This window comes from Ochotona curzoniae, unplaced genomic scaffold (genome assembly GCF_017591425.1).
Source record: "Ochotona curzoniae isolate NIBS_2020 unplaced genomic scaffold, NIBS_Ocur_1.0 contig_883, whole genome shotgun sequence".
In the NCBI taxonomy this organism is placed as follows: Eukaryota; Metazoa; Chordata; class Mammalia; order Lagomorpha; family Ochotonidae; genus Ochotona; species Ochotona curzoniae.
Window position 1 is genome coordinate 7330582 of NW_024466599.1, and position 26062 is coordinate 7356643.

At 53.3% G+C, this 26062-nt stretch overlaps 1 protein-coding gene across 2 annotated transcripts; it reads left to right on the forward strand.

Moving 5' to 3' along the window:
* The first annotated feature begins 685 nt into the window (after window positions 1–685).
* TRIB2 (tribbles pseudokinase 2) lies at window positions 686–25599 on the forward strand. 2 transcript variants are annotated; one of them, XM_040992843.1, is made up of 3 exons: window positions 686–791; window positions 7250–7542; window positions 23262–25599. In XM_040992843.1, exons 2-3 carry the CDS (start codon window positions 7388–7390, stop codon window positions 23728–23730), a joined length of 624 nt encoding a protein of 207 aa, XP_040848777.1. In that variant the 5' UTR covers window positions 686–791; window positions 7250–7387; the 3' UTR covers window positions 23731–25599. The 2 variants fall into 2 exon arrangements, with proteins under 2 accessions (XP_040848777.1, XP_040848776.1); XM_040992842.1 differs by having other exon boundaries at window positions 746–2345.
* Window positions 25600–26062: the final 463 nt, after the last annotated feature.

A 26062-nucleotide genomic window follows, 5' to 3' on the forward strand; every position in this document is an offset into this window, starting at 1 on the left:
AGGAGACACGGAAACCCAGGAGGTTGGCTGGGCGCCAGCAGCGCTGGCTAGCCCACGGGCACCAAGATTTGTCACCCGGAGGCTTCAAGACTCCAAGGAGGTGGGGGATTGGTGATGCAACTTGGTCTGCGTCAAATGGGCTACTCAAAGCCCAAGCTGGGGAAGGGGAAGAGGTAGTGACACCACAGAAAAGCACGCACGCACATAAGCAAGGGGTTTCAAGTGGAGAGAGGAGTGTTGGAGAAAGAAATTGAAACGAAAATGTGGGACTCCACGCAGCAAGGCTGCTCCAAACACCTCGGAAAACAGGCGCTCCTGGCTCGGTGCATCTGAGCGGAACAGGCTGAAGGATCCGAGGCCGTCTGGCGGGCTCTCTGCAGGGGAGCGCCAGCAGGGTGTAGTCTTTTGGTTCGGAGGTGCAGACTTGGCGGGGTCAGGATAGTTGGGGCAAACCCGGCTGGGGAGCGGCGGCTGCGCCTCTCCAGCCTCAGCGCTCACCTCGCGCAGAGGGACGTGCTGCCGGGACAGGGCGAGTGGCGGCGCCCCGGGCGCAGATTGCACTTTGTTTACCGTGGGAGCAGCAGTAGCAGCCGCAGCCCGGCGAATGGCAGCGGCGAGACTGATGGAGGGGCACGGGGCTCCAGGAGGGGGGCCCTGCGGGGGCGGGGCGGGGCCGGCTGGGGCGGAGGCTGGGCACGAAAGTGTCGGTGACATTGAATGGGGAGGCCGGGCGCGAGCGAGACGCGCGCGCGCACACAGGCGGCCACGCTCGCGCCGAGATCCCCGGCCACGTAAGTAACTATTAATACCGCCTGGCCGGGAGGTGCGGGCGTGCCGAGCGGGGGCTGGCCTCGGCGCCGTCGGCCATCCCCTTTCATCCTTAAATACACTGCCCTCGCCTACCGCTGCGGGGCAAGGGAAGAATCACAGAAGAAAAGGAAAAGCGGTAGTTTTCTCCAAAACAAACGCTGCAGGGCACTTTGGGTCCCCGCTCTGGACAAGGAGACGGAGTGCTCGCCAGTCGTTCCGAGGCGAGACCCGCTTCTCTGGCTGCCAGGCCACGCCGCGGGTGGGCCGAGCCACGGGGCGCATCCCCCTCCGAGCGCCCCGGAAGCTCGCGCCGGGGAAGCCGGGGAAGCCGGAGCCCGCCGCGCCGCCCCGGGCCCTGCGCGCTCTCCCGGCTCGGCTCGCACCAAGACCCGGAGCGCGGGCGCGCGGCTGCAGCATGCGCCTGTGCTGAGCTCGGCGCGGCGGGCCAGCCCCGGCGGGGTCTCGGAACCCGCACCCGACCCGCACCACGGCTCTGCCCCGCGCTGGCGATCCTTTTCTTCTTGCTGTTGTTGACCGTGCTGCTGGCCGCTCCAAGTTAAATGCTCCCTTGCAATTCTTTTTTTGTGCTTGCTTAATTTTTTTTTTTTTTTTTTTGAGAGCTCTTGCGATTTTGGAAAAGCCTCAGACGCCATCTACAGTTGAAACGTAGGTAACTGCCCTCTCCGGCAGCCCCCTCCCTTCCACGCCCCCCACCCTTTCCACCAAAAAAGGGGGTGCAGCGCGGATTCTGGCTGCCGTGCGTCGCGAGCCGGCAGACCCGGAGCCGATTTCCTCCTGCCTTTTTGTTTGGTTTGCATCGCGTGGAGCCCGCGCCGCCGCCGTGCGCTCCCCCAGGACTAGACGAAGCCAACGTCGGGCTCTTCCGCCCCGTCTGCGATCCCGAAGGCTGCCCGGGCGCCGCTTCGGGAAACCCGGCGCTGCAGCCTCCGCCTCCGCGGCCCGGCGGCTCCTCCTGCCCGGCGCTGGGGAGAGGGAGAGCGAGCCAGCCGCTGCGCGCTCCTGGCGGCTTCGGGCTAACAAAAGGACCCGGGCTGCTTGCGCAGCGAGTGCCCCCGGGACCGGGCTCGGAGCAGACCAGGTGCCCGGCGGCGCCCGGCTGCGGATTCCTGGCTCTTTTTCGAAGCAACCCCACGTCCCGTTCTGCTGGCAACCCGCGACACCGAGGCACCCGCAGCCGCGCTCGCCCGCTCGCGACTCGTCCCTCCGGCGGGTCTTTTTGTTTGCGGTGCGCGATCCCCACACTCATGAACATACACAGGTCCACCCCCATCACAATAGCGAGATATGGGAGATCGCGGAACAAAACCCAGGATTTCGAAGAGTTGTCGTCTATAAGGTCCGCCGAGCCCAGCCAGAGTTTCAGCCCGAACCTCGGCTCCCCGAGCCCGCCTGAGACTCCGAACTTGTCGCATTGCGTTTCTTGCATCGGGAAATACTTATTGTTGGAGCCTTTGGAGGGAGACCACGTTTTCCGTGCGGTGCATCTGCACAGCGGAGAGGAGCTGGTGTGCAAGGTAGGGAGCCCCACCAGGGCTTTGGGTTTGGGGTTTAAAAGAAAAAAAAATCCTCCGGCCCTTAGGCAGGGGTCGGCCGGAGTGGGAGGTCGCGGAGCCCTGGAGTCTCGGGGAAGGAGGTCGGCGGGTTGGTGGCCTGGATTCCCTGGTTGGGTCGTTTATCTGCTGTTGCTGGACTAGTTGCGAAGTTTTTAGACCGTTCCAGACAATGGGGCGGGCTGCCGCGGGGGCGTTTTGGGGAGAGCCTGAGGTGGGGAGGGCGCGGGGCTGAGCAGGGGAGCCCCGGACTCGCGTGTTGCAGCGGCCCCTGGAGCTTCACTGCACCGGGCCAGGGCCCGTTGCCCAGGGACTCGGGGTTTGGGGATGATGGTAGGTTCCTTAAGTGTTTCATCCCCTCCTAGGCAAGCTTGGAGCAGGGAATCCCCGGCTAATTTTAAGATTCACTTGCCTGGGCTCCTTTCACAGCCATTGTTCTCGCGCCCCTTGCAGGTGTTAAACCTTTGTTCCGAAGGTGCCCTTTCTGAGAGTCATACAAAGGTGTCCCCTTGGGCTGCACCCAGGGACCCCGTGCAGGCAGGAGGTTTACAGAGACCTGGCCTTTGCCTGCTGCCTGGATGGCAGGTTCCGCTGGAAATCAAAGCCTCAGGGGCACCTTTGATGAAGAGGAAATTTCTTTCTCTCTCTCTGGCCCCCTCTCCCCCCGCCCCATTTCGTTTCCTGTCTGGATTTCCGTGCTTGCAAGTCCCCCCATCAGCACACACCTTGCGCGGTATTTTAGAGGTTGGCCCTTGGGAGCCCCAGGGATCAGCAGGTAGATACTGCTGGGGACACCGTGGCACCTTTTTGTCTTTGAGCCTGCACAGTGCCTGAATTATGCGTGTGGGATTGCCTCTCTGTCTTTGTGTGCACTCACAGGGCACCAGACATGGGGAGGAGGTGGGGACGAGTTTCCAGAAAGAAAAAAAGAAAAGGTTCAGTGGAACACATTGGTACCCAGAATTGGACACAGATCAAGAATCCATTGTCATTTGATTTGGGGTTTGCTCAGTGTCCGTGGGGGAGGGGAGTGAGGACTGTGCAGTCTCTGACAGCTGAGAATGCACCAGCACACTTGGACCAGGAACTGCAGGCTGCTTTGTGAACTTGCCTTACTTCCTACTGGAGTCTTTTCATTGCAAAAAAAAATCGCGTGTTGGTGCAGCTTTCCAGTCCTTTCTGTGATTGTCCAACTCAGACCGTAAGGAGAAATCTTTAAAGATGGCTTTTCGCTCGGATGGAGCCTTGGGTGTTTTGTATCTTTTCTGATTTATTGAGACCCAGAGCAACTGTGCCCGGTTAAGCAAAATTCAGGAGGCAGTTCAGAGCTGGGTTGGATTCTCAGAAGTCCTGCGACGTTGCACAATAGGCCAGTCATCCTTTGAAATGAATGAATTCCACAGAGCTGCCAGCCTCCCATGAAATATGCACAATCACCCAGCAATGAGTGTTCTCACTCCTTTTGCTCAACTTCAGTGCAGCATTTTAATATTTTCCAAAGGCTGAAGATGCTTTTAAGTAAAGAGACTCTGCAGCTGGATTCCGCAGGAGCCTCTCGCCGTTATCTCCTTGTTTAAGACTGGAGGGGACTCTGGCCCCTGGGCCCCTTTTCTCCCTTCAGATTCTTCAGGACATATTTCACTGTGGGGCTGGCCTCACAGGGTCCTTTGCAGACCTGCCCTCTGGCCTAACACTGTACTTAATCCACTCTGTCAGTGATGGCAGAGGTGGAATCAGCCCCTCACCAATTACAGCGTGACTGTGAGTGGATTTAAGTGCAGTATCATTGCTGGGCTTGACAGAGGTCATGGTGGAAGACACAGCGGGCTCTGTGCTGTGCCTGGTTGCCAGTGCTGTGGGCGCTGCTCGCAGGAGCACAGCACGTTGTGAGCCAGCAGTGTGAGCTACCTGGAGACAGAGCCTTTGAGCCACTGATCCACTGAGGGCTCCGTGAGAGGCTCACGGGGGTCAGGTCCCTGCTGATGTTTTGCACCATGTAGGGTTCCGGTTTCCTAGGGCAGTGTTGGACCGAGAAAAAGAGACTTTCACAAAAGCAGAGTAAACGCAGAGATGCTGCGTGCCAGCAAAGGCTGCCCAGGGAGGTCACTTGGAGGGAGTCGGCTTTTGGGGTCCTCTCCGTAAAATCGTCCCGCCTGGTTGTTGTCTGTGTGCCTTCTTTGGCTAAGCACGTGAAAGGAGCTGCAGGAAGCGTGTGGCTGCATCGTTTTCATGGAAGTTCTGGTGGCTGCGGTGCAGACGGACACAATGACTATCTTGGCGGAAGGGGCACGCTCTTTTTTCTTCTTTCTGCAAACCTTGTTACTGATGGCTTCGTCCGACTGCCTTATCTGAGCTGTCACATTACGTAACCAAAGCTCCACACTCACCAGTGTAAAGAAGCTGGCAGCCAGATGTGTGGGTTGCTTTTGTACAAAATCAAGTGATCACAAAATCAGGTGATGATTTCAACAGCCATACAAAACCCACAAATGCCTGATAAGGCTACCAAAAAAAAAGTTTGTCCTGTTCCCATTCGGAAGAGCATCAGTACTCGTTTTACTTTTTGTACCTCTGTCCACCATCTTGGAATCAGTTCTGTTTCGGCAGAAGGAAGGATATGGCTGTGTTGTTTGCAAGCCACCGTGGTCATATTTGATTGATTTTTCCTTTCTATATCCGTTCAGTTTTTCAGAAGCGAAGCAGGCTGAAAGTATTTTTAGAAAAATCACCTCTATTTTTATTTAAAAAAATCAGAGAGGGGATTATAAATCAGCCCACTTGTTTGGGCGCTGGCTGCAGCCCCGAGCTCCGGCCACACTGCCCTCATTATGTAACTCAGCGTGTTTCCAGGAGCCCCTGAAAGCGTGCACCGCCCTGTGCCATGGTGGAGGCTTCCCCAGGTCTTTGCTGCCAGCAGTCTGTATTACTGTTGACTCAGGCATTTCAGATTGCTCCTAATTGAACGGGCCTCTGAGGTCACCGCTCTGAGGTCATCCGTTGACAGTATCAGGGTGTGATTTGTGGTCCCGGGAGATGTTGAAGCATTCATTCTTAAATTCTAGGTTCCAGTGGCAGCAGCTGTGCCGCTTTCCTGCCATGCCTCATTACGGTTCATTCACAATGTTGCAGTGAGCTTCCTCGGCCTGACTTAGCACCAGCCCTCTCTAGCGAGCTTCTCACTGTCTGTTTGACTCACAGATTTTTTTTTTTTTCGTTTGGCGCTTCAAGCACCTTAATTCATGAATTTTTAAATGGCAATCGGTGTCTCTGAATGGGCTTCGAAAAATCTGGGAATCCAGCTCGAACGAAAGCCGGCTGTGCTCACCTCTGAGCGTGGGCATCCCCTCCCCTGAGCGAGGGGCCAGAGCCGTGAGCGGATGGCCACGTGGGGTCAGGACCCAGAGAGGATGCTCCTGACCCAAGTCAGCATCTCTGAGGGGGAGGAAGGTCAGTGAGCCACAGGGCCTTGTTCTTTTCAGCTAGGTGATGGGCTAGCTGCTGTCAGAGCCTGTGGGCTGGTGATTTGGGGTGCAGCCTGAAAAGTGGTGGTTAAGCACCTGTGTCATAACCGTGACAGCAGTGTTTGCAGAGGCTCCACAGCTACGAACTGATAACATGATATGCATGATTAGCGGTGTTTTATGGGGCTCCTGCTGTCCAGCCCCCCGAGTGTAGCCCACACCAGCCCCCCGGCTCAGGCACACAGTACATGCCTTCAGCCCTGCCACAGGCCAGGGCAGTTGGGACACCACACTCCCAGCCCAGGCACTCTGCTCTTAATGCAGCAGGTGGCTTGGGATGAATGAAAGTTTCTCTTCCTCACCTCAACACCTTCCTGTAGTACTCAGATGCCATGGGTCTGTTTCCAAAGGTGTTGCTGGGGTGTTTTCTGGCAACTCCACAAGGCGGTGGCATTTTGCATGCTAATTATGAGTCACAGAAATTATTGACTAACTAGTCATCTGGTCACATATCTGATGAGGGAAGAAAGGAAAGAAGCCAGTCACTTGCTAGTAAGGAAAGCTCTGTGGGCAGGTTAGGTAAACGCCTGAGGTGCCAGCATCGTCTTCTATTGGAGTGCCCGGGTCAGGTCCCAGCTGCTCTGCTTCCAGCCCAGCCTCCTGCTGATGCAAAATGGTAGGCACTGGAGCCCCTATCCCCCGAATGGAAGACCCAGGCTGAGTTTCAGGCTCCTAGATTCGGCCTGCCCCAGGCCTCGTTCCCGCGGGAGGATTTGGAGAGTGAAGCAGCAGATTGGAAGATCTCTCTCTGTCTTGCTCTGTCTGTCTTTCTCTCTCTCTCTCTCTCTGTGGGTCTTTCTCTCTCTCTTTCTGTCTCTCTGTCTCTACCCCTTTCAAATAAACTAAAGGTGGCCATGGCCCATACCCAGCTCTGCCACGGGGGCTCAACTTTGACTTTCTGTCCAAGCCTCAGTTTCCACATCCGTAAAATGAATGTATTGAGTTTAGGTAACTATTAGGCAAAGTCCAGCTATTTCATCTGATCATTGTTCACAGTTTCCCTTTTTAAGCTGAATAAGATACTGTTACATAGACACAGTCACTTCCTCCAATTTCATCTCAGTTCGTCCACAAGTGGGTGATTGATCGGCAGCCCTGGCTCACCTTCATTATCTCAGGTGGATGTCCCAAACACCGTGAGTCAAGTGCTGAGGGCCTGAGTCACACAGCAGGACAGGGAGGCCGGGGAAATCGGGTCGCTTGTCCAGTCCTGCTGGGAGGCTGGGCTACTGTGGCCTGGGTCCAGGTCTCCTCTGCTCCGTCATCTTGCAAGCCCACGAGGGCAGCTGGGGTCAGAGTGCTGTGATTTGGCGGCTCACCGTGGTCTTGTGGTTCCTCCCGCCTTAGGTCTTTGAGATCAGCTGCTACCAGGAGTCCCTGGCCCCGTGCTTTTGCCTGTCTGCCCACAGCAACATCAACCAGATCACCGAAATCATCCTGGGCGAGACCAAAGCCTATGTGTTCTTTGAGCGAAGCTATGGGGACATGCACTCCTTCGTCCGCACCTGCAAGAAGCTGAGGGAGGAGGAGGCGGCCAGACTGTTCTACCAGATCGCCTCTGCCGTGGCCCACTGCCACGACGGGGGGCTGGTGCTGCGCGACCTCAAGCTGCGGAAATTCATCTTTAAGGATGAGGAGAGGTAAGGTTCGGGGGCCTTGTGGGGTCCCCAGACCTCAGCTGGTTGCTTGTCCCCGATTGCTTGAAAGGCTGAAATGAGCGATTTGGCTGCCTATTGTCCAGGCTAAGGGAACAAAGCGCAGGAGGAGAAAGCGATGCAAATGGTGCAATGCAGAGGTGTCCTCGGAAAGCAATGGCTGCTACTCTGAAGACAGCGACACGCCACGGGGCAGGGGTGCGGGGGTCATCCTCTGTGGCCCCCTGCATAGCTTTGCTGAGATCCTGTGTTCTGCAAGTGGCTGCGAGTCTGAGTGACGTTTTCAGCAACAATAAAGACAGGAGTTTGGGGATTCTACACTCTCTGAACGTACGGCCGCCTGGAGTCATTCCTTTGTAATTGATTCATTCACTCATTCACTAGCTCTTTCCTAAGTGTGTGCGAGGTATGAATCACAAGCTTTCTTCCTATTGGGAGGCATGAATGAAAGAGACAAAGCTGACCTGTATAGGAAGTGTGACAGGCCTTAAAGGGACAGAGGCCCTGTTGGCATCCCCTGGATATGGAGATGTGGGTTCTAACCGGGGCTGGGCAAGGGGTCAGGAAGGGTTTCCTAGGAGATTGTGCAGCTAAGACTTGAAAGGGGGCTGTGCTTCCGTCACTGCCAGCAGGCCTGGTGTTCAGGTGAGAGCGCTCCCAGTGGTCAGTGCAGGACGCCGTGAAGGTCATGGTTATTTTAGGAGACAGCTGCACAGGACGCTGGGCATCTGGGTTCCATTCATGCTTGTGCCATTTGCTCATTACATTCTACTTAGCAGACCTTGCTGAGGCCCTGCTTTCTCTCGCAGCTGACTTTGATTGTGGAAACTCCTCGGAGCACTTGTTTCTCTTTAAAATGTGCATTTTTAGTGGGATGCAGGGAGAGCTGGATTTGCCTTCCTCTCTGTGTGCCAAGACTTGACCAGGAGGCTCCGCCTGTGCATCCTGCTCATGGGATTTAAAAAAAAATTTTTTTCTTCTCAATTGCCTTGAGCATCCTCAGACCTCCTGAAAGAGAGACTAGCTCAGATCTAGCACCTCATTCCTTTGGTTCATCTGCAGATGAGCACCTGCGGGGCCAGTGCCTGGGATTGTTCAGCAACTTCATCCAGGGCCAGTGTACTGGAAACCCAGTGGTACCCCAGGGATAAGACCTAGCAACATGTGCTGAGGCTTTGTTCATCTTCATGGATTGGAGCAAATAGGAAGTTACTGTGTGGAAAGCCTTTGGAGATTAGCGAGAGAGCAGGGCCTGTTGTGCTTTAATCCACATGGAGTTGTTTTGTGGGCTTTTATCATTCCGCCAAGGATGCCAGGTGCAGAGGGCTGCTGGGCTCCCGCACCTGCAGAGGCTGGTGGCTCTTCCTCCTTGTTACCCCCAGAGGGGAGGACTACTGGTCATGCTCAACAGTCAGTATCCTGGTCTTTGGTGACGGCTTTGACCTTGTATTAACTAATCAGAATAGACGTGGTCTTGAGATCCGGTGAATCTTTCGGCCTGCCACCCCATACACTCCTGCTCTTGACACTGCACAGCCAACATCTGATGCTGCTCTTGGCTTCAGTATGTTCTGTGACCTTGGACTGGGTCCTGCCTAGCCCACACTCACTCCCAGCCCAGCTCTGGGACTCTGGGGGTCACTCCCACAGGCAGAAGATGGTGTCTAGGCCCTGAGGCGTCTGACAGTGGCCCTCCAGCTGCAGCCACCAGAGCTGGTGATTTTGACCGCTTGCTCTGGGGTTGTGGGTTAACTCCTGGAGCTGAGCACAGGGCGTGTCACGCGCGAGGACCCCAGCACAAGGTGATGAAACCTCAAAGTTACAGTAGATGGAAGAGCAGAAAGAAAGCCAAGCTCCTGCAGTCCGGCGTTGGTCTCCCCAGGGCCTGAGGCTAGCATGAGCTCCCTCCCAGGCGATGTGTGTCTGAGCTTGTCGTTGATGCCTCCTCCAGGAGGAGTGCTCAGTCCTCAGTGAGTGGCAGGTGGCGTCTCAGAGCTACTGAGCCCCTGGGCCCCAGTCTCTGCGTGTTTGTGAACAGAGTCATTGGAGGGGATGTCCCCTGCCATAGAATGCAGAGAGCAAAAGTGAACTCCTCTGGGTCAGCTGTCTGGGTCTGTGCCCAGAGGCAGAGCTGCAGAGGCCGGAGCCCTCTATTTTCACCTTGCAAAGGAAGCAGGGAGGGCACTCTGAGGCATTGCCTCCTTGCCCTCTATCCCGAGCCTCACTGCTTTCCCACTAGGAGAAGGCGGGCTAGGTGCTGAGGGTGAGCTGTGATGGCCCAGGACCAGGGAGAATAGACACCCACATGTAGACGCTTCCATGGCATGGAGTGTGCTGTTCAGTGCAGCGTGCCTCTGGTTTCTGTGAGAGAGTGGTCCTTTGCAGAGAGAGGGCAGGAGGTGTGGTGTGGCCGTGAAACCAGAACGGCTTCCTGACGTAAGCACGCTGCATCAGAGCCTTTGATTTTTACAGAGCATCCTCCCCTCTTACCAGGGCTGTAAGCCACCACAAGGACGCTGGCCAGCACACCTCTGCCGCATCCGGTCTCAAAACTTTGTGGAACCTGCAGCAGGGAGAATGGATCCCACTGCTCCCTCCCACCCCCCGCCCTGCTGCCATCGGATTGGTGAGGTTGCAGGCTACGCAGGGGTTAAGTGACCAGACTGAGGCGGGGGCCAGCCTAGGAATCTCTGGTTCCACTCTCAAGCCTTTTTGCTGCTGTTCGCTGTGCCGGGGTCCTTGCGAACTTGGCAGTGTGGTAGGTGTCACTGCCTTGGCAGCCTGGAGAAGGTCTCTGGTTTTCGAGGGTGTTGTGAATGTTCTCATCAGAGGCTCAGAAGGAGAATTGTTCTCCTCCCAGCCGTCAGCTTTTCGTGAAAGTGGAGCATTTCTGGTGGCCTCTTGTTTTGCCTTCTCTCACTGGCTTCTAGAATGAGAAGTGTCTGCTTTTGTGTCTTGCCTTGTTTCTCCAGTCTCATGGCAGAGTTACTCAAGCGGTGGCCAAGAGGGAAGCAGGTGTCAGGCACTTCCGGTGGCAGCAGTGCGAGTGCAGGAGTTAGGGGACGGGGTTCTCTCTGGACTGTGTTCCCACGAGCTGTGACCCCTGAGCCTCATGGCGTCACCTGCAGTAGAGCTAAGGCAGTGCTTCCCTACTGTCCTGATAACATCAACAGTGCAAGGAAGCAAGGGCTGAAATCTGCAAGAGTTTGGAGCAGTTACCTGTAGAGTCTGCCTGTTCTCAAACCCCTTATGCACAGGCCCTGTTGGAGGTGGGCTGGTCAGGCACTGGAGAACATTCTGCAGGTGCCACTGTGAGGCCTGGGGTCACCCAGCTGCCCCTCTGCACAGCGGTGTTCTGTGATTGCAAGTGAGGCTGGCTGAGCCCCTCCTGGTCAGAACCCTGCAGGGCCGACTCCTTAGGCCAAGGTGGCAGATGGCGGTGTTTCCAGCTGTGTGTGCTTGGCCGCCCTTGCAGATGCAGGCCCAATAGTGTGGGGACTCCATGTGCCTGCCGACGGTTCTGCAAACCAAACTCGGGCAGGTGACACCCAGCCTGCGGTTCAACCTGCAGTGTGCCCTTTGCTGTTCCGTGGAGCTGGCAGCGAGCAGCTCCCTTTGATCTGGGTTCTAGACTCACCCCAGCTATACCACTTGTGGTTTTGGATAAGTCACCGAAGGAGTGTGAGCTGAAGTGTCCCCACGGCGGAAGTCCTCCTGGTCCCTCTGCCTTGAGGCTGCCACGAGAGGCTCCTGTGACTCACAGGGTGGGGCGAGCGCGCCCCAAGTGAAGGCTCTGCCTGCAGTGGTTGATAAACGTACCATTATGGGTGAGCCGTGCCCTGGGCTCCGTGAGTTCCTGGAGCATGAAGTCACTACCGTTGGCAGCCTCCACTTGCAGAGTGCTGCCCTAGTGATGTGGGGGTTCAGACTTAGGCCACGTCTTCCTCTGTCTTTTCTCGTGTTTAATTATAGTCACTCAGTCAGTATTTAGAAAATGGCCCTGCGAGTCAAGTGTATCTGTTTTGGCATCTGAGGCTCAGAAGGGCTCAGATGGCAAGATGGCCCCGGGCACCCCGGAAGAGGACTGGCCACTGTGCTGCTCCTCCCTTCCTCGCTCCCTGCCTTCCCCTGATGTGGCGGTAGAGCAGAGTTTCTGGGTTTCTGCTTGCACGATGACAAGGACAGACCCTTGTACTCAGCAGCCTTTTGAGGACTGAACAAACTTCCCCGGCTGTGCACCTCACGTCCTCAGGTCCTACAAGACGTCTGTGCTGTGATCTGTGGGTTGGGCTAGGACCCGAGAGAAAGCAGACCATGTGTCCAAATCCCCAAAGGGAGTACCCCGGGACCCTCCGGCCTGCCACTTCTGGCTGTGCTATTGGGCTCATCTGCTTGGTCAGCTGGTTCTTAGAAGCCCCTGCTTGTGCCTCAAGGGAAGGTCAGGCTTGGGAGAAGGCTCCCATGTCCTTGTGGGTCAGAGTCACCTCTGGATTCCAGTCCCTGCCCTTGCATGTATTAGGAAACCTGACCTCGACCTGTTGCGTAACTTCAGATTGCCTCATCCGTAAAGCAGGACTAACAGGAAGGCTTTCCTTGTAGAACTCAATGAATGGGCAGAAGTGAGCCCAGCACCTGGCCCAGCAGTCCCCAGCAGTGAGCCTGCTCTGTGCCCACTGTCTCCCTGCTGGCTCAGGAATGGGGTGACTGGATTGTCCTCAGAGCTGGTGCACCCCTGGGCTGTCCCAAACGAGTAGGGCGCTGTGGGGCTTGTTCCTACAGTACTCCTGGCTTGGGCTGCCAAAGTGACTTTGTTGTTGGGACCAGGTTGCTTGCTGCCTCCCCCACTCGGCTATGTCATTGCTGACCCTTCCTTGGACAGCCATAGGCGTGTGAACCGAGCACCCCTGTCTTCACTTGTGTCCTCTTTGTCTGGATAATCTTCATCTCTGAACACGGCAGGTTTCATTTCCTCTGCTCCCTCTCTTACAGGATGGAAGCTGGGACCCTTAGGAGCTCAGCCGCAGCTTAGTGGCGGCTGGGGCCACCTTGCAATAACCATCACCTGCCCAGGTGCAAAGCCTTGCCCCTCCCTGCAGTGGGAGAAGCCTGTCTCCTCCTCCCACCCCCTCCAACCTGCAGTCAGCACTTTGCTGTCTGGGTTGGCTGTACCTTTAGATCTTCAAGGTGCTCCCATATCCCCTGAGCTTTCCATGTCAAATGCAGTTACAGAGGGCAGGCACGGGTCCTGGAACCAGCGAGCTCTGCTCTTTAGTGACCATGGTGGCTGTTCAAGTTGCAGGCTCTTTATGATGTAGGAAAACGCTGTGCTTTTTTGCTGTGAGGGAGGCAGAGCTCCTGGAAGGTCCTCATTCGTGTAGGCCGCTTCTGCGTGCTTGGAGCGGAGCCCACCCTCGGGGCCGGCTGGCCTTTCCTGTCACTCCCGTGGATGGCAGTGGTCGCCATCTCCGACACAGCCCCCTGAAGTCTGAGGATGGGTGTGTCTCCAGGCTGTTCCGCTCACCTCCTGGCCTGGAGACAGAGCTGCTGCTGTGTTCATCGCTCCTGAACATCACAGTCTTTGCTGTTGTGTGAAGAAATGCAGATCCTGGGCAGGATCAGTGCAGGCTGGATTTGATGCCAGGGTCAGGGAGGAAGGCATAGTGGGGATCACTGGGGACCGTGGTGTGGCCTGGAGTGGAGAGCCTGGAGAGCCTGAAGACCACCCAGGGACACGGCTTGCTCAGAGAACTGTTTTCAGAGTTAAGTCAAGTGAGAAATTATCACTTGCGTTTTGACTTAGTGATTTCCACAAGAGGGGTGTTCATACAAGTTGCTGTTCTCAGAGGCAGTGTGAGCCTGTGTGTGCATGGGGGCGTTTCTCATCCAAAAGGGGAGAGCTGTGGATCCTAATGCTTAGAAGTAGGTGAAGTAATAGATACTCCTCAGCAATTGTTCTGGCTGGGCTGTTAACTACCAGCTCTTACTCACTGAGCTGATTGGGACCAACGCTGTGGCACAGTGGGTTTAGTTACTGCCTGTGATCCTGGCATTGGAGCATTGGTTCAGGTTTGTGGCCTTTTGGAGAATAATCCGGCCAAGGGAAAATCTCTCTCTCTCTCTCTCCCTGTCTCTGTCTCTCTTTGCCATTTTGCCTTTCAAATAAATAAATCTTTTAAAAATAGATTAGCAAATGAGCTGCTCCGGGCAGACTAGCCAGAGGGCATAGTGCTAAGATTTGTACATTTTCATGTAGTCCTGTGGTCTTGGCTTCACCTGCTCTGAAGTCTGTTAGAAATCATGTGACCTGCCCAGCTCAGCACCTGGCACTCTGGAGATACATAAAGGTGCAACTGCCATTGCTGCCAAGCGAAAACCTGGGGAGTCAAGTATTCAGTCACTGAATATCTGCTGTGCACCCCTCTAGGTGCTGGGGACACCGCAGGGGCCAATGACACAGAAATCCCACTTGAGTTTCAGTGAGGTGACATCCAGGGACTACGCTTTATCAGGTCCTGTTCCAACGCAGTACTGTATTGAATGGAAGGAATTTTGATGTGCCACCTCATTGAAAGTGACAATATAAGAGTAACGAATAAAGTGCTTTTGCTATCACCATTCAGAGATGAGAAGGGTCTTGCGTCAGGGGTGGGCTCTTGGGGTTTGTCCTGTGGTCATCTGGTTCCAGAGCCAGGCTGGCAAATAGTAGATTAGCCCTAGAAAGCAGATACTGGATAGAGTCTTTCTGATTCGTCTAGCCCCTGGAGGGGTTCCCTTATGCAGGTGGGAGTAAATGTGCCTTGAGAGTCCAACCACCCTCTGAGTGGAACTGTTCCCATTCTCTTTGAATAGCTGTGTCAGCTAGGTCATCAATTAACCAGCCCCATACCACCCTAATATATCCCATGGGTCAGTTTTGAAGAGATGGACTTGTTTCCCCCTATACATCTGTTTGTTTCACTGTCCTCCAAGCCAAGCTTAGCACCGTAAGTGCTTGGTGGACACATGATGGTGGATCAAACAGATGTTAAGTGCAGCCCTTCATATACTAGAATATCAGCGGAGAATGTCGCCTCACAAAATCACTGGGCTTGGCTCAGCCAAGGCAACTGCAGGCAGGACTGAAACGCAATAAATTTACAGCAGGATCAAGTTTAAGTTGATAATTTTATAGGGCTCCCAGATGATGTCATAAATATCCACATGGCCCTTGGCAGAAAAGTGGTTCCCACCCCTGCTCTAGAGACATAGATAGCACAGCGTAAGAGATCCACCAGCTCTAATGAAGATGGAGGCAATGGAGGGGACCGTTTTGGTGTCTTTGCTCAGCATTCTGTGGAGTCTCTCTGCATCGTGGAACAAAGTCTCATCTGTTCTAGATGTCTTGCAGCTCTGATTGTAGCACTTAGACTCATCCCCAGGCACTCTGCTCCTCATAGAAGATTGGAGCTGGCGAGATCTAAATGGGGCAGGTATAGTATCTTGCAGTTGTTTATGAAGTCCCTGCTCTGCTCTACTTAGAGCGCTAGCCTCTGGAACTGCAAGAATCAGTGTGTGGAGCCCTTGCCTGATGTGTGACACAGCTGGGGGAGCGACTTACACTCCTGGAAGTGGCATGAGGTGTGGAGAGGCTCTTGTCTGGGTGGGGCCTGGCCTCCTGCGCGAGCATGGGCTGACACTGTGGGGGATGGGCTCAGGGGGTGTGAGCAGAACCTCCAGGTCTTGGAGAAGCCATGTTAGAGCGAGTGATGATGCCGAAGGGGCCTCTGGGGATGGCTGAGCTGAGACCGTGACCCTGGGAAGTGTCCTGACATCAGAGCTGACCTGCAGCACAAGAGAAGCAAGCCTGGATGGTGTTACAGACAGCAAGGAGAGGTTCAGGTGTGGGGTTCTGGAAGTGAACGTGGTGGCCTGGGGCTGGTGACAGAGCAACAGGGTCCGGAGTTGAGCTTGGCAGTGGCATGGAAGGGTCGGATAGGAAGAGAAGCATTTCGGCCCAGCTGTTTCACCTTTTTCCGATGAATATACTGATCTGGAGAGAAAGATCATGACTCAACTCAAGGTTCTAGGCCTGTTTGTGAGACTGTCTCCAGCAGCGCCGGGCTGCCCTGCCTCCTCAGTGTGTCCCCTGTGGCCTTTGCCCTCTGCGGGTGAGCCCAGGTTTTGGGCTGCCAAGCAGGTGGAGCTGAGGGACAGGTGTGCACAGGTCCTTCCTGAGCTCTGCTTGCATTCCCCCCTGGCCTGCACAGAACCTTTGGTGTAAAGTCCCTGCCTGCTGGGCCCGCAGGAGCTTCTCTGAGAGGAGGATGGAGGGATCTGGCACTGCATGGGAATGCAGGGGTGTAAGTGGTCGATGGAGTTTGGTTGATGGATTCTTTGTTCCCTGTGAGGGCCATGTGGCTGTCAGGGTGCACTTGTGGGCTGTCTCAGGGAGTCAGAAGGCACCTTAAGTGGAGGTATTCCTGTTCCTTCAGGCCATGGTGAGTCAGGGGCCAGATGTGTACTTGCGTGCAGAAGCACAGGGCTGGCACCCCTGCTGGGCTCGTTCACCCATTCTGTCATGCTTTTAGGCTTCGGGGGTTTCCTACCTCAGACCTGTGGGCACCATCCATCTCCTGGACTGATTTGTAAAACAGTGAGAGGACCACTTGGCCTTGTCGAGCTGCCTGGCTCCTCCCCTGTGCCCTTTGGCCTGTAGGCTCTGCTCTCTGCACTCTGCAATGTCCCCTTGCAGATTCACCCGCTGACTTCTGTGGTAGGAGTTGGGTCCACTCACTGGATCCACTAAGCTGATGTGCAGGTGGCTGTCACTGGAGGCTGGACGATGCAGTCTAGTTGCCTGTTGAGTCCCTGTCGGGGCTGCTGGGTCAGCCTGCTGCTGGTTGTGGTCCCAGGCACCTGTCTGGCAGTTACCCCGGGACCTCTGCCTAATGGGACTGGCCACTAGGACACTTTTGCAGTAGCAGGCGGAGCATGCCTAGGCCTGGCTGCAGCTGACCTTTTGCTCTTGAACATTGGCCTGCCCGGACTCTCTACCACACTGTGTCCCATGATTCAGTGGATTGCACTGACCTCAGGCCACCGGATTTCCTGTTCTTGACAGGCCCACTTTGGCTGAACTCCCAGCTTAGCCCCACCCTGGCCCGCCCTGTCCTCCCCTCTTCCTGCCAAGAGCCCAGTGTGATGCTTCAACATTTAGATGCTAAGCATGTTTTGCTCGTGGAGGCAAGTTTTGCTATTATGGATTGAGTGCTAAATTTAGAGGCGGGACATCTGGGTTTGCCTCCCAGCTCTGCCTCTCACTTACTGGGTGGCCTTGGAAAAGTCTCATTTGTTTTCTGCACCTCAGTTTTGGCACCTAACAAATGGGCAGATCCCAACACCTCTACCAGAAGTTACAGGGATTAGGTACGTGTGGGTTTTGTGCTTGTTCAGTGCTGAATAAACATGATGTCGTAGTATTTCGTCAACCTGTGGTCTGCCTTGAGAGGTTTCTGTTTCTTTGGCTCTAAGGGGATGTGTAAGTGGCAGATGCATTTCACAGAGGGAGGTGCCAGCAGAATCTAAGCTATTGAGTTATCATGTGTGTGGTCTAGAATATTTTATTCTAGGTGCCTCTGTTTCCCTGTTTCTCACAAAGAATGTCTATCAATTGGCAATTAACAATTCCACATGTGGTGTTAGCGCTGTGGTGTGGTGGGCTGTGCCCTCTACCTGTGGTACCAGCATCCCATGTGGGCACTGGTTTGTGTCCTGGCTACTCCACTTCTGATCTAGCTCCCTGCTTATGGCCTGGGAAAGCAGCAGAGCACAGCCCAAGGCCTTGGGCACCTGCACTCATGTGGGAGACCAAAAGGTTGCTTTTGGCTTCTAGTTCTAGACCAGCTCAGCTTCCTGTTGTAGCTTTTGGAGTAAATTAGCAGGTGCAGTGTCTCTCTCTCTCTCCCTCTCCTCTTCTCTCTCTGTAACTCTGTCTTTCAAATAAAAATAAAATAAGTCTTTATTAAAAGAATCTCCACGTGCAGTAGATGCTTCCTGCATAGTGGCTCTTGTTGCCGCCGTGGATGACAATATTCTGTCACAAAGTAAGTGTTGCAGCCCCTGCAGGTTCACAAATAAAGGAAACATTAAAATCAGGTGCTTTGAAGCCTGGAGAACCTTTTCAGGCCATGTGGTTGACTCTTCTTTCCCTGAGGGAAACTGAGGCTGAAACAGAGCCAGCATCCGCACTGCCAGCTGGACTCTATGACTGTGGGTGCTGTCCGGCCATGCTGGGAGTGGCTGGAGGAGTCACTACTCTCGCGGCTGACCTTGGCTGTTCCACAGAGCAGCACCCTACTGCTTCTGGCCTTTGTCACCTGGCACCAGGATCTGCGTGACACAAGGCCTGGCTGGACAGGGCAGTCATGGAGTATCCAGGCTGCCCACGTGAAAGCCTTGTTCATTCAGCAGGTTGAAAGCCAAGCAGGCTGTTCCCTTCCTGTGCCAGGGACAGATTGCTGAAGGCACGCCGGGGTACAGCTTGCCTGGCCACGTGGTGTGCTCAGCTCCTGCCTTGTGGGGAGATGGCTCTTCTATGAGATACTGTAGGAAGAAGCTGCTGGCATTCACGGCTTTGGGGCACAACCCTGTCACCACCCCTTTGTTGTGTTGGGGGATCGTCATGCTCTACGGCTCATTTCCACTCACAGTACTTGCATGCAGCACAGCCTTATTAACTTAGCACTGAGTCATTGAGGGGCCTGAGCTGGACACAAAGTTGGGAAGAACATTCCAGGCCAGGTGAAGCTCAGGTGCAAAGCACCTGTGATGGGATATGTACGCAGCATCCCTAAGCCTGGCACCTGCGTTTGGGGCCTGATTCTCAATCTTCCCTGGCACCACTGGGGTTGAGGACTAGTGTCCCTTCTACCTTAAACAAGGTCAAGGTGGTGGCCACCAATGCTTGTAGGTCTGCCCCTTACTGGGCTCCCCTTTTACGTCATCTCCTGGGGCCTGAGAAGGTTCCTGTTGCGTCCTGTGGTGTCCCCAGTGCCTAGCCAGGGGTGGAGGAGCATGCGGCAGAGTAAACATTCTGTAAATGATCACAGTCTCCTCAATGCCTGCATGGTTAGTAGGCATTTGAATGACGAGGCCCACAGATGTTGCATTTCATGGAAATCGGCTGCTTTGCCTGAAAGCTTCATCATCCCCAGATGCCAGGGGGCCTCAGGAAGTTGCGAGGCTGCACATTTGTCTCCATTTCCATTTTGGCCTGGGTCAGTGCCCACACCAGACATGTCCTTTGCAGGCACTTGAAAGTGCAGGGTGGGGGGGTTGTAGAGGAGGGAGGTCAGCAGCCCTCCCCCAGCTGCCACCAGCCTGTCCTCAGCTCATTGCAGGTGCACAGCAAGTTGTGGGCATAGAGCTAGGACGCTGCTCGCCTGTCTGGCTTCCGTCCACTTCCCCATTGTAGTGGGCATGCCAGGAGGTCCTTGTTTAAAGACGTAAACCAGACCATTTGCCTGGACCCTTGCCTGGGATGATGTAAACAAGTCCAGGATGTTTCCAGAAGGAGGCCAGGTCACAGGCTGCCTTTCCTCCCCGTCCTTCCGCTAGGCTCCTTTGCTGCTTCCATCCCGCCCCCTGCCACTGGAGGTGCAGAAACCTGCAGTGGTAGCTCTCCCTGGCATGAGTGCACCTGTGCTGTCTGCTTTGATGGAGGGCATTGGAGGCACGCCTGAGAGGAGGAAGCACCCATCCCTGACCAACCTTGACCTTGCTGTGCCTTGCCGAGCATTAGGACAGCATCTGCCAGAAGGAATTCTATTGCTGCATGGCAAGTTCAGCTCATAAACTTTAGAGAACCTTATATGAAGCTATGCCCAAATGTTTAAAAAAAAAACAATAAAAAAACCCTTGAAGTCTATGCATGGTTTCTATATAATGCACATTTTCCTTGTTTCCTGAAGACAATTTGTGTATGTCCACAGCTTGTGTTGTTACGGAGAAAGCATTGGGTGTTTGGGACGGGGGATTTGCAAGACCAGAGCTTGAACACAGAACTCTCAGACTTCCAGAGGCTGCCTTGACTTCGGAACCAGCCCAGTTCCTGTGGTGGCCACCCTGCAGTGCAGCCTGAACCAGGCGACACAGACCAACCCTGGTTCTGCCTCTCACATTCCTCTAAAGGGAAGGGGGCATAGTGCCCCAAGGGTTCACTTAAGGCAGCCAAACTCAGGTAGCATGGGGTGTACACGTTTTGCCTGGGAGCCTGAAGCATTCAGCTTGCACAGCTTCTGCCCTTGTCTTAAGGTGGAGGAGCAATAGGGAGAACTCTGATGGGGCAGTGGATGGGCAGGGTGAGGGATCTTAACTGTGGTCTGTGGTTCTTATCTGTGATGGCAAGAGGACATCCAGGAGAGGCTCAGGATACTTGGAATGGGGGAGGAGGGCACTGTGGGCTGGCGATAGGAGGGTGAGGTCAGAGTCAGCTTGTAGAGTTTAGAGCCTGGGCTCAGAAGGAAAAAGGCTTCAGGCATAACTTAACATAGCAGCCACCAGGTGCTAACATCTGGCTGCACCAGGAACAGTCTCTAAAACATGTCTTGCTCTCACCCCAACTCTGGGAAAGCCATAATTACAGAACCCCTGCTCCCTCGTTCTCTCATTCTGGCAGCCTTTTCCTGGTAGGCAGTACAGGGACCCCTACTCCCATCCAGCTGTGCACCCAGGCGCTGTGCAGTTGGACAGTGTGACTTTTCAGGCAGGACTGACAGTTTCTGCATAGCAGCTGTGCAACCAGGTGCTGTAGGTGTGGTAGCCAACACAGGTGTTGCCTTGGATGGGGTGACTTCAGCCACAAGTCCTTGACCTCTTACAGGTGGACTGGAAGTGATCACCCAAATCCCCCCCACTATACACAGGACAGATGTCCGTCCAGCAGTGCTGATGTGAATGTTGGTAGAGAAGGCGTAGTGTTACTTTGTGTAGAATGGGTGGGCAAGACCTTTGCCATTCCATTTCTGGGAGTGGGGACCTGCTTGGCCCAGGGTTTGGGGAAGAGCTGCTGGGGCAGGTGACAGCACTGACTGTGGACTGTGGGCACAGTGTGTTCAAAGAACCATAGGCAGGCCAGGATGGAGAGCACAAGTGTGGCCAGAGAGACTGCTTAGAGGCCTTGGGGATTGCCTGCAGCCATGATGATGGCGTCGACCTTGCCTGGGAGGGTTCTGGACGAGAAAACCCTGCTCCCTGGCTCTCTGGATTGTTAGACCTGTGCTTGATCTGCTGGTGCTATGGACAGGGGACGAGCATCTCAGCGATCCCACAGGTGCAGCTGGTGCTTAGGTGGTGAGAGTGAGGAGTCTTACTTGCTCCTGGTGTGAGGTGTGACCAGTGAGAGCAGTGGAGCAAATTGCCGGGAATCTCTTGTGGCTCTGTTGGCAGCTCCATCCTACTCCTGCTCTGCTCCTCGTGGCATCTGTTGAGGCCAGTGTGTCAGCTGCACCTGTCGCCTTAGATTTGAAGAAACAGAAGGGATTTGGCTGTAATCAGCTCATTTCCAGATTAGCACATCTAGTGCCTTCAGATTTTTGTGGAGCCTTCACCATAGCAGTAGGAGAACACACACCATGAAGGATAATAGAGTGTGGGGAGGGAGGCCAAAGACAGTGACATGCCACTGTGTACTGCTCAGCACCGGATGCTCAGCCTGGCAGAGACTACAACAGCCTTGTCCAGAAAGTTGCAGACTCTTGTGACTGTGCCCCATGCCAGTGAACTGCAAAGTTGAAACATTTGCAGTGGTAAATTTTGTGTTCCATGTAGCTCAGCACACTGAAACAAAAGGTGACGTTGCATTCTCGTGCTCTTCCTCAAGGCTGAGAAGCAGTGGTGCAGTAACTCAGCCACAGCCACAGCAGGTACCAACTACCCTGCCAGCCACACGCCTCTTCCCATGGCCACAAACATGTTTGCACTTTGGTGGAAAGGATCCAGGAACGAAGGCGCTCCTTGGCCTTGCTGGCTCCTGTGAGCCAGAATGGAGAGCTGTGAACCAGTGCCTGATGTGGCAGGTTTGCTGCTTGAGGGAGCTTCCAGCAGCTATCCTTCGGTCAGTGTGCACCTCGCCTTCCTCTGTGGCTCTCCGTGGCCATTGCCATCCCCCTGAGAGATGAAGTGCTGTGGGCACAGGGAGGAAGGCAAGCAGCAGGAGACAGAGCTGAGAGCTGAGCCCCAACCTAGGACCATGGCACCAGGATCATTCTCCATGCACTCACTTACCCCCTCTGTCTTTTGGCTCCCAAACACTTGGTGACATGCAAGTAGATGCTCAAGACAAGCATGTCTGAGATGAAGGAAGCAAAGGGGCTCTGGGTGCCAGGTCCGCATTGCAGCTCCTGTCCCTCATCACCCTCACAGAAACCCTTAGGGCTGAGGTGGAGTGGGATGAGCCCAGGTGCTGACATCAGCAGGACAGTGCCCTGCTGGCAGTGCAGGAGGGAGGGCATTGGGCTTCTCAGGACAGGAAAAGGGGGCTTCTCATGGCCACATTCCACTTCTCCTCATTTCCAATTCACCCTTATATCTCCTATTTCCTATAGAAACCAACCATAACACTATCATATCCTACATACACTTCCACTCTTACCACCTCATACACAACCTACCATCCTTATCTATATTAATACCTCCTCCATCACCCAACCCATATATATAAATCTATAACCATACTAAATACCACCATTATCCCACCCCAACACTAATCCTCACCTACATTTTAATAATACCATATACCCTTGCATCAACATCTTTACAACATCCCACATCAACACCCCTTTCTCACATTTATACCATCAAACCATCAGTATACAATTATTCCTAATAAACCCTTCATATTATTACTTATCCTTTCCAAATATTTTTCCTTCCAATTGTACACACTCTACCCATACACACACTCACACCCACACCTTCCCCCCTTCCTTTACCATTATCCACCCATTTTCAATCTGAATTTACAATTACCATTTAATCCACCTTCTTTAAATTTTACCCTACCCATTCTTCAGCTTTTTCTACCTCACTCATTCATGTACTCCCCAATCACATTCTACATGCCTTAAATCCTGTTTTCTTACCACAATCAATTCTAACATACCCCAATTAACCATACATCAACTCTTTTCCCCACCTCCATTCATCCATCTCCCCCCCTTAATATATCCTGTACTTTACCAAACATCAATTCCATCTTAACACCACCATACATCCCAATCCATAACATCTAAAACCCAAAGTTATATAAATTATACTTTGTTCATATTCTTATCCCATCCCAATCATATCTCCAATGGTCCAAAACCCGTTACAAACATAATCCCTCCTATCCATCCTGACCTATATACATCTATCTTTATTAATATCTCAACCCAACCCATTTTCCCCCCACCCTACTCCATCAAAATACAACCATCCACTCCTCTTCCATTTGATTATTATAAAGATTTTATTCTAATAATATTCTTCGTATTTATCACCAGTATATCTCCCTTTCACCACATATTTGCTCCCCCCCATGCCAATCATTTCCTAATCCCCTCCATAATACTGTCTCTTATCATTTAACCCTTTTTTTCACTAATCCATAATTCTAGCATTTCATTCATATGTTTACAATTGTTTATATCTGCTCAACTGCTCACGTCTTTCTCCCTTCCCTGTAGGACTCGTGTCAAGCTGGAAAGCCTGGAAGATGCCTACATCCTGCGGGGGGATGACGATTCACTGTCCGACAAGCACGGCTGCCCAGCCTACGTCAGCCCCGAGATCTTGAACACCAGCGGCAGCTACTCGGGCAAGGCCGCCGATGTGTGGAGCCTGGGTGTCATGCTGTACACCATGTTGGTGGGGCGCTACCCGTTCCATGACATTGAGCCCAGTTCCCTCTTCAGCAAGATCCGGCGTGGCCAGTTCAACATTCCAGAGACTCTGTCGCCCAAGGCCAAGTGCCTCATCCGAAGCATCTTGCGGAGGGAGCCCTCGGAGCGGCTGACCTCGCAGGAGATTCTGGACCACCCTTGGTTTTCTACAGATTTTAGCGTCTCCAATTCAGGATATGGTGCTAAGGAGGTGTCTGACCAGCTGGTGCCGGATGTCAACATGGAGGAGAACTTGGACCCTTTCTTTAACTGAACTCATGCCCCGCCCCACAGGGACTTAGCAGGCACCTGGAGTGAGAGAGGGCGGCTGAAGGTTCTGCCAGGGGACACGTTGCAGTCACCTGGCTGGGTGGCAGGAAAGATGCTCACACTTACAAGTTTCTTGGTTCCAAGAAGGAGGCCCTTCCGGGAGCTGAGGGGACATGTAGCATGGGGCTTGGAAACGGGGGCTGGGGCTTGGGTCAGATGGGCAGGAGCCCCCCAAACCCCTAAGTTTTCTTGTCCCTCACCAGAGCCTGGGAGATCACCCCTTTGCCAGATGGGCCACTTCCGCCAACTCCACTTCTCATTTTGTTCAGAACTAGTTGCAGATACGGATAGATTCAAAACTCTGCCTCAAATACACATCTTGGCATCGCACTGTTAGTATTTCACTTCTTCTATTGATTCAGGGAAGTCACCTGGTGGAGAAAAAAAATTTTTTTTTCTTTTTTTAAGCAAGCCAGCCACCTATTTGATAATTCCTGGGGGATCACTTAGAAACACTTCGGTGCGCACAGACGGACACCATTCCTGGGTGCTAAACTCAAAGAAAACAGAAGTCCGGCTTGTGTCTCTTCATCGCTCTCCTCAACTCATTTCTTTGAAAGAGACTAGGTAATATCCTGGTTAGGAAACTGCGGGAGAATGGCTTCCTGAAGGCATGTGTCCTGTGCTGCCTGTCTGCGGGCAGCTCGCCTTTCTGCTGTCAGAGTTTAAAGGGGAACCAGAGAGCAGACTCCCTTTCGCATTTTTTCCCCCTGTGAGCAAGGCGGGTTTGCATGCTAAGCATTCCTGGTGGCCGAGCTGGCCTGGGAGTGTGGGACACTCACGGAGCCTCATCCTCCGGCCACACTTGGATCTCAGCTGGACGTTTTGTCTGTTTTCTTGGAAACTAGTGAAGCGGAGCTGGTTGTCCCAGGTGTATAAAATACAGGGCAGCTATTTAGTTTTCTGTGTGGGGGATGATACTTTGATCCCGGAAGGTCCTCTGGATTGGATACAGACCCTCAGTCGACTTGTGCGGGAATCATGATGGCGGAAATCTAGGATGATATAAATAAAAGCAACTCTCTATCCCAACACGCACCTTCGTATTTTCAAGAACTCTTCTATTTATTAAAGGCAAATGTCACATTGTGATGTGTTAAGCCAGTACTTCAATTACGGGTTGACTTGGGATGACATGTTACATGCTGTAGTTAACATTGATGACTTTTTTTTTTGTTTTGTTTGAGTATTTCTGTCCCTGAAATAACCTTCTAGTTGGCTTTTTTAGATAGCTTCATTTGATTTTGAGTGGCGACATGTTTGTTTTTTTTTTATTACGGCTTTTCTATTGCTGTATAATACAGAACTCTTTTGGCATAAATATTTGAGTTCCTAGTACCTCAGTTTGGATTGTACTGCCTGTATATGTTTTGTGAATGAGTCATGTTTTGGGATAGGTAACCCGTGGACTCTAGTGTGTAAATGTTACTTGAATCTGTGCTTCATCGTCGTCCGTGGCATGTGTGTGCAGACTCTTGGATGCTTTTGCCTGTTCAGCAGGAGGCCTGCCCTTGGCATTCCCAGGGGAGTGGCTTCCCCGTTCATCATCAGGAGACAAGGCGGCCATGGATTTGCCCTTGATTATATTTTGATAATGGAAGATATAAAGGAGAGAGGGTTTTTTTTTAACACGTGGAAGATGGTGCTGTGTCAAGACGGACCTATTTTCTCCCCTCTCCCCTATTTTTTAAGCCCCTTGTAAAAGGAAAGATGGGTGACATGCATGGTGGGTATCTATGGGCTCTGGTGCTTTGTCTGTATTTGGTTTAATGTTTTTGTCCTAATCTCTTCAATCAATAAAATTGTGCGTATTTAACTAAAATTCTCAGCGCCTGTAAAACGGTGACTTTATGCCAACGGGTCTGAGAGCACGGCATTCCGCTTGAGAACTCCATGATCCCACAGGTAGTCAATTTCAGGATGAATGTTGTGACTATGATTGTCATTATTCATTCCTGTTTGGTCCAATTCCAGCCGATCTGGAATTAGTAGCTCACCAAAACCATCCGTCTGGACCGAGTTGAGAAGTGTTACACATCAGAAGACAGTCGCAAAAGGTGAAGCCTTGTCCAGGGTTAATCAGCCTGCAAGAGATGGAGGGGGTGACCGGAGCTCAAGTCTGTCAGCATCCCTGCTGACACTTTTTTTTTTAAGATTTATATATGGGATAGGCAGGTATACAGAGAGAAGGAGAGACAGAAAGATCTTCCATTGTTGGGACTCCCCAAGTAGCTACAAAGCCAGAGCTATGCCGATCTAAAGCCAGAAGCCTGGAG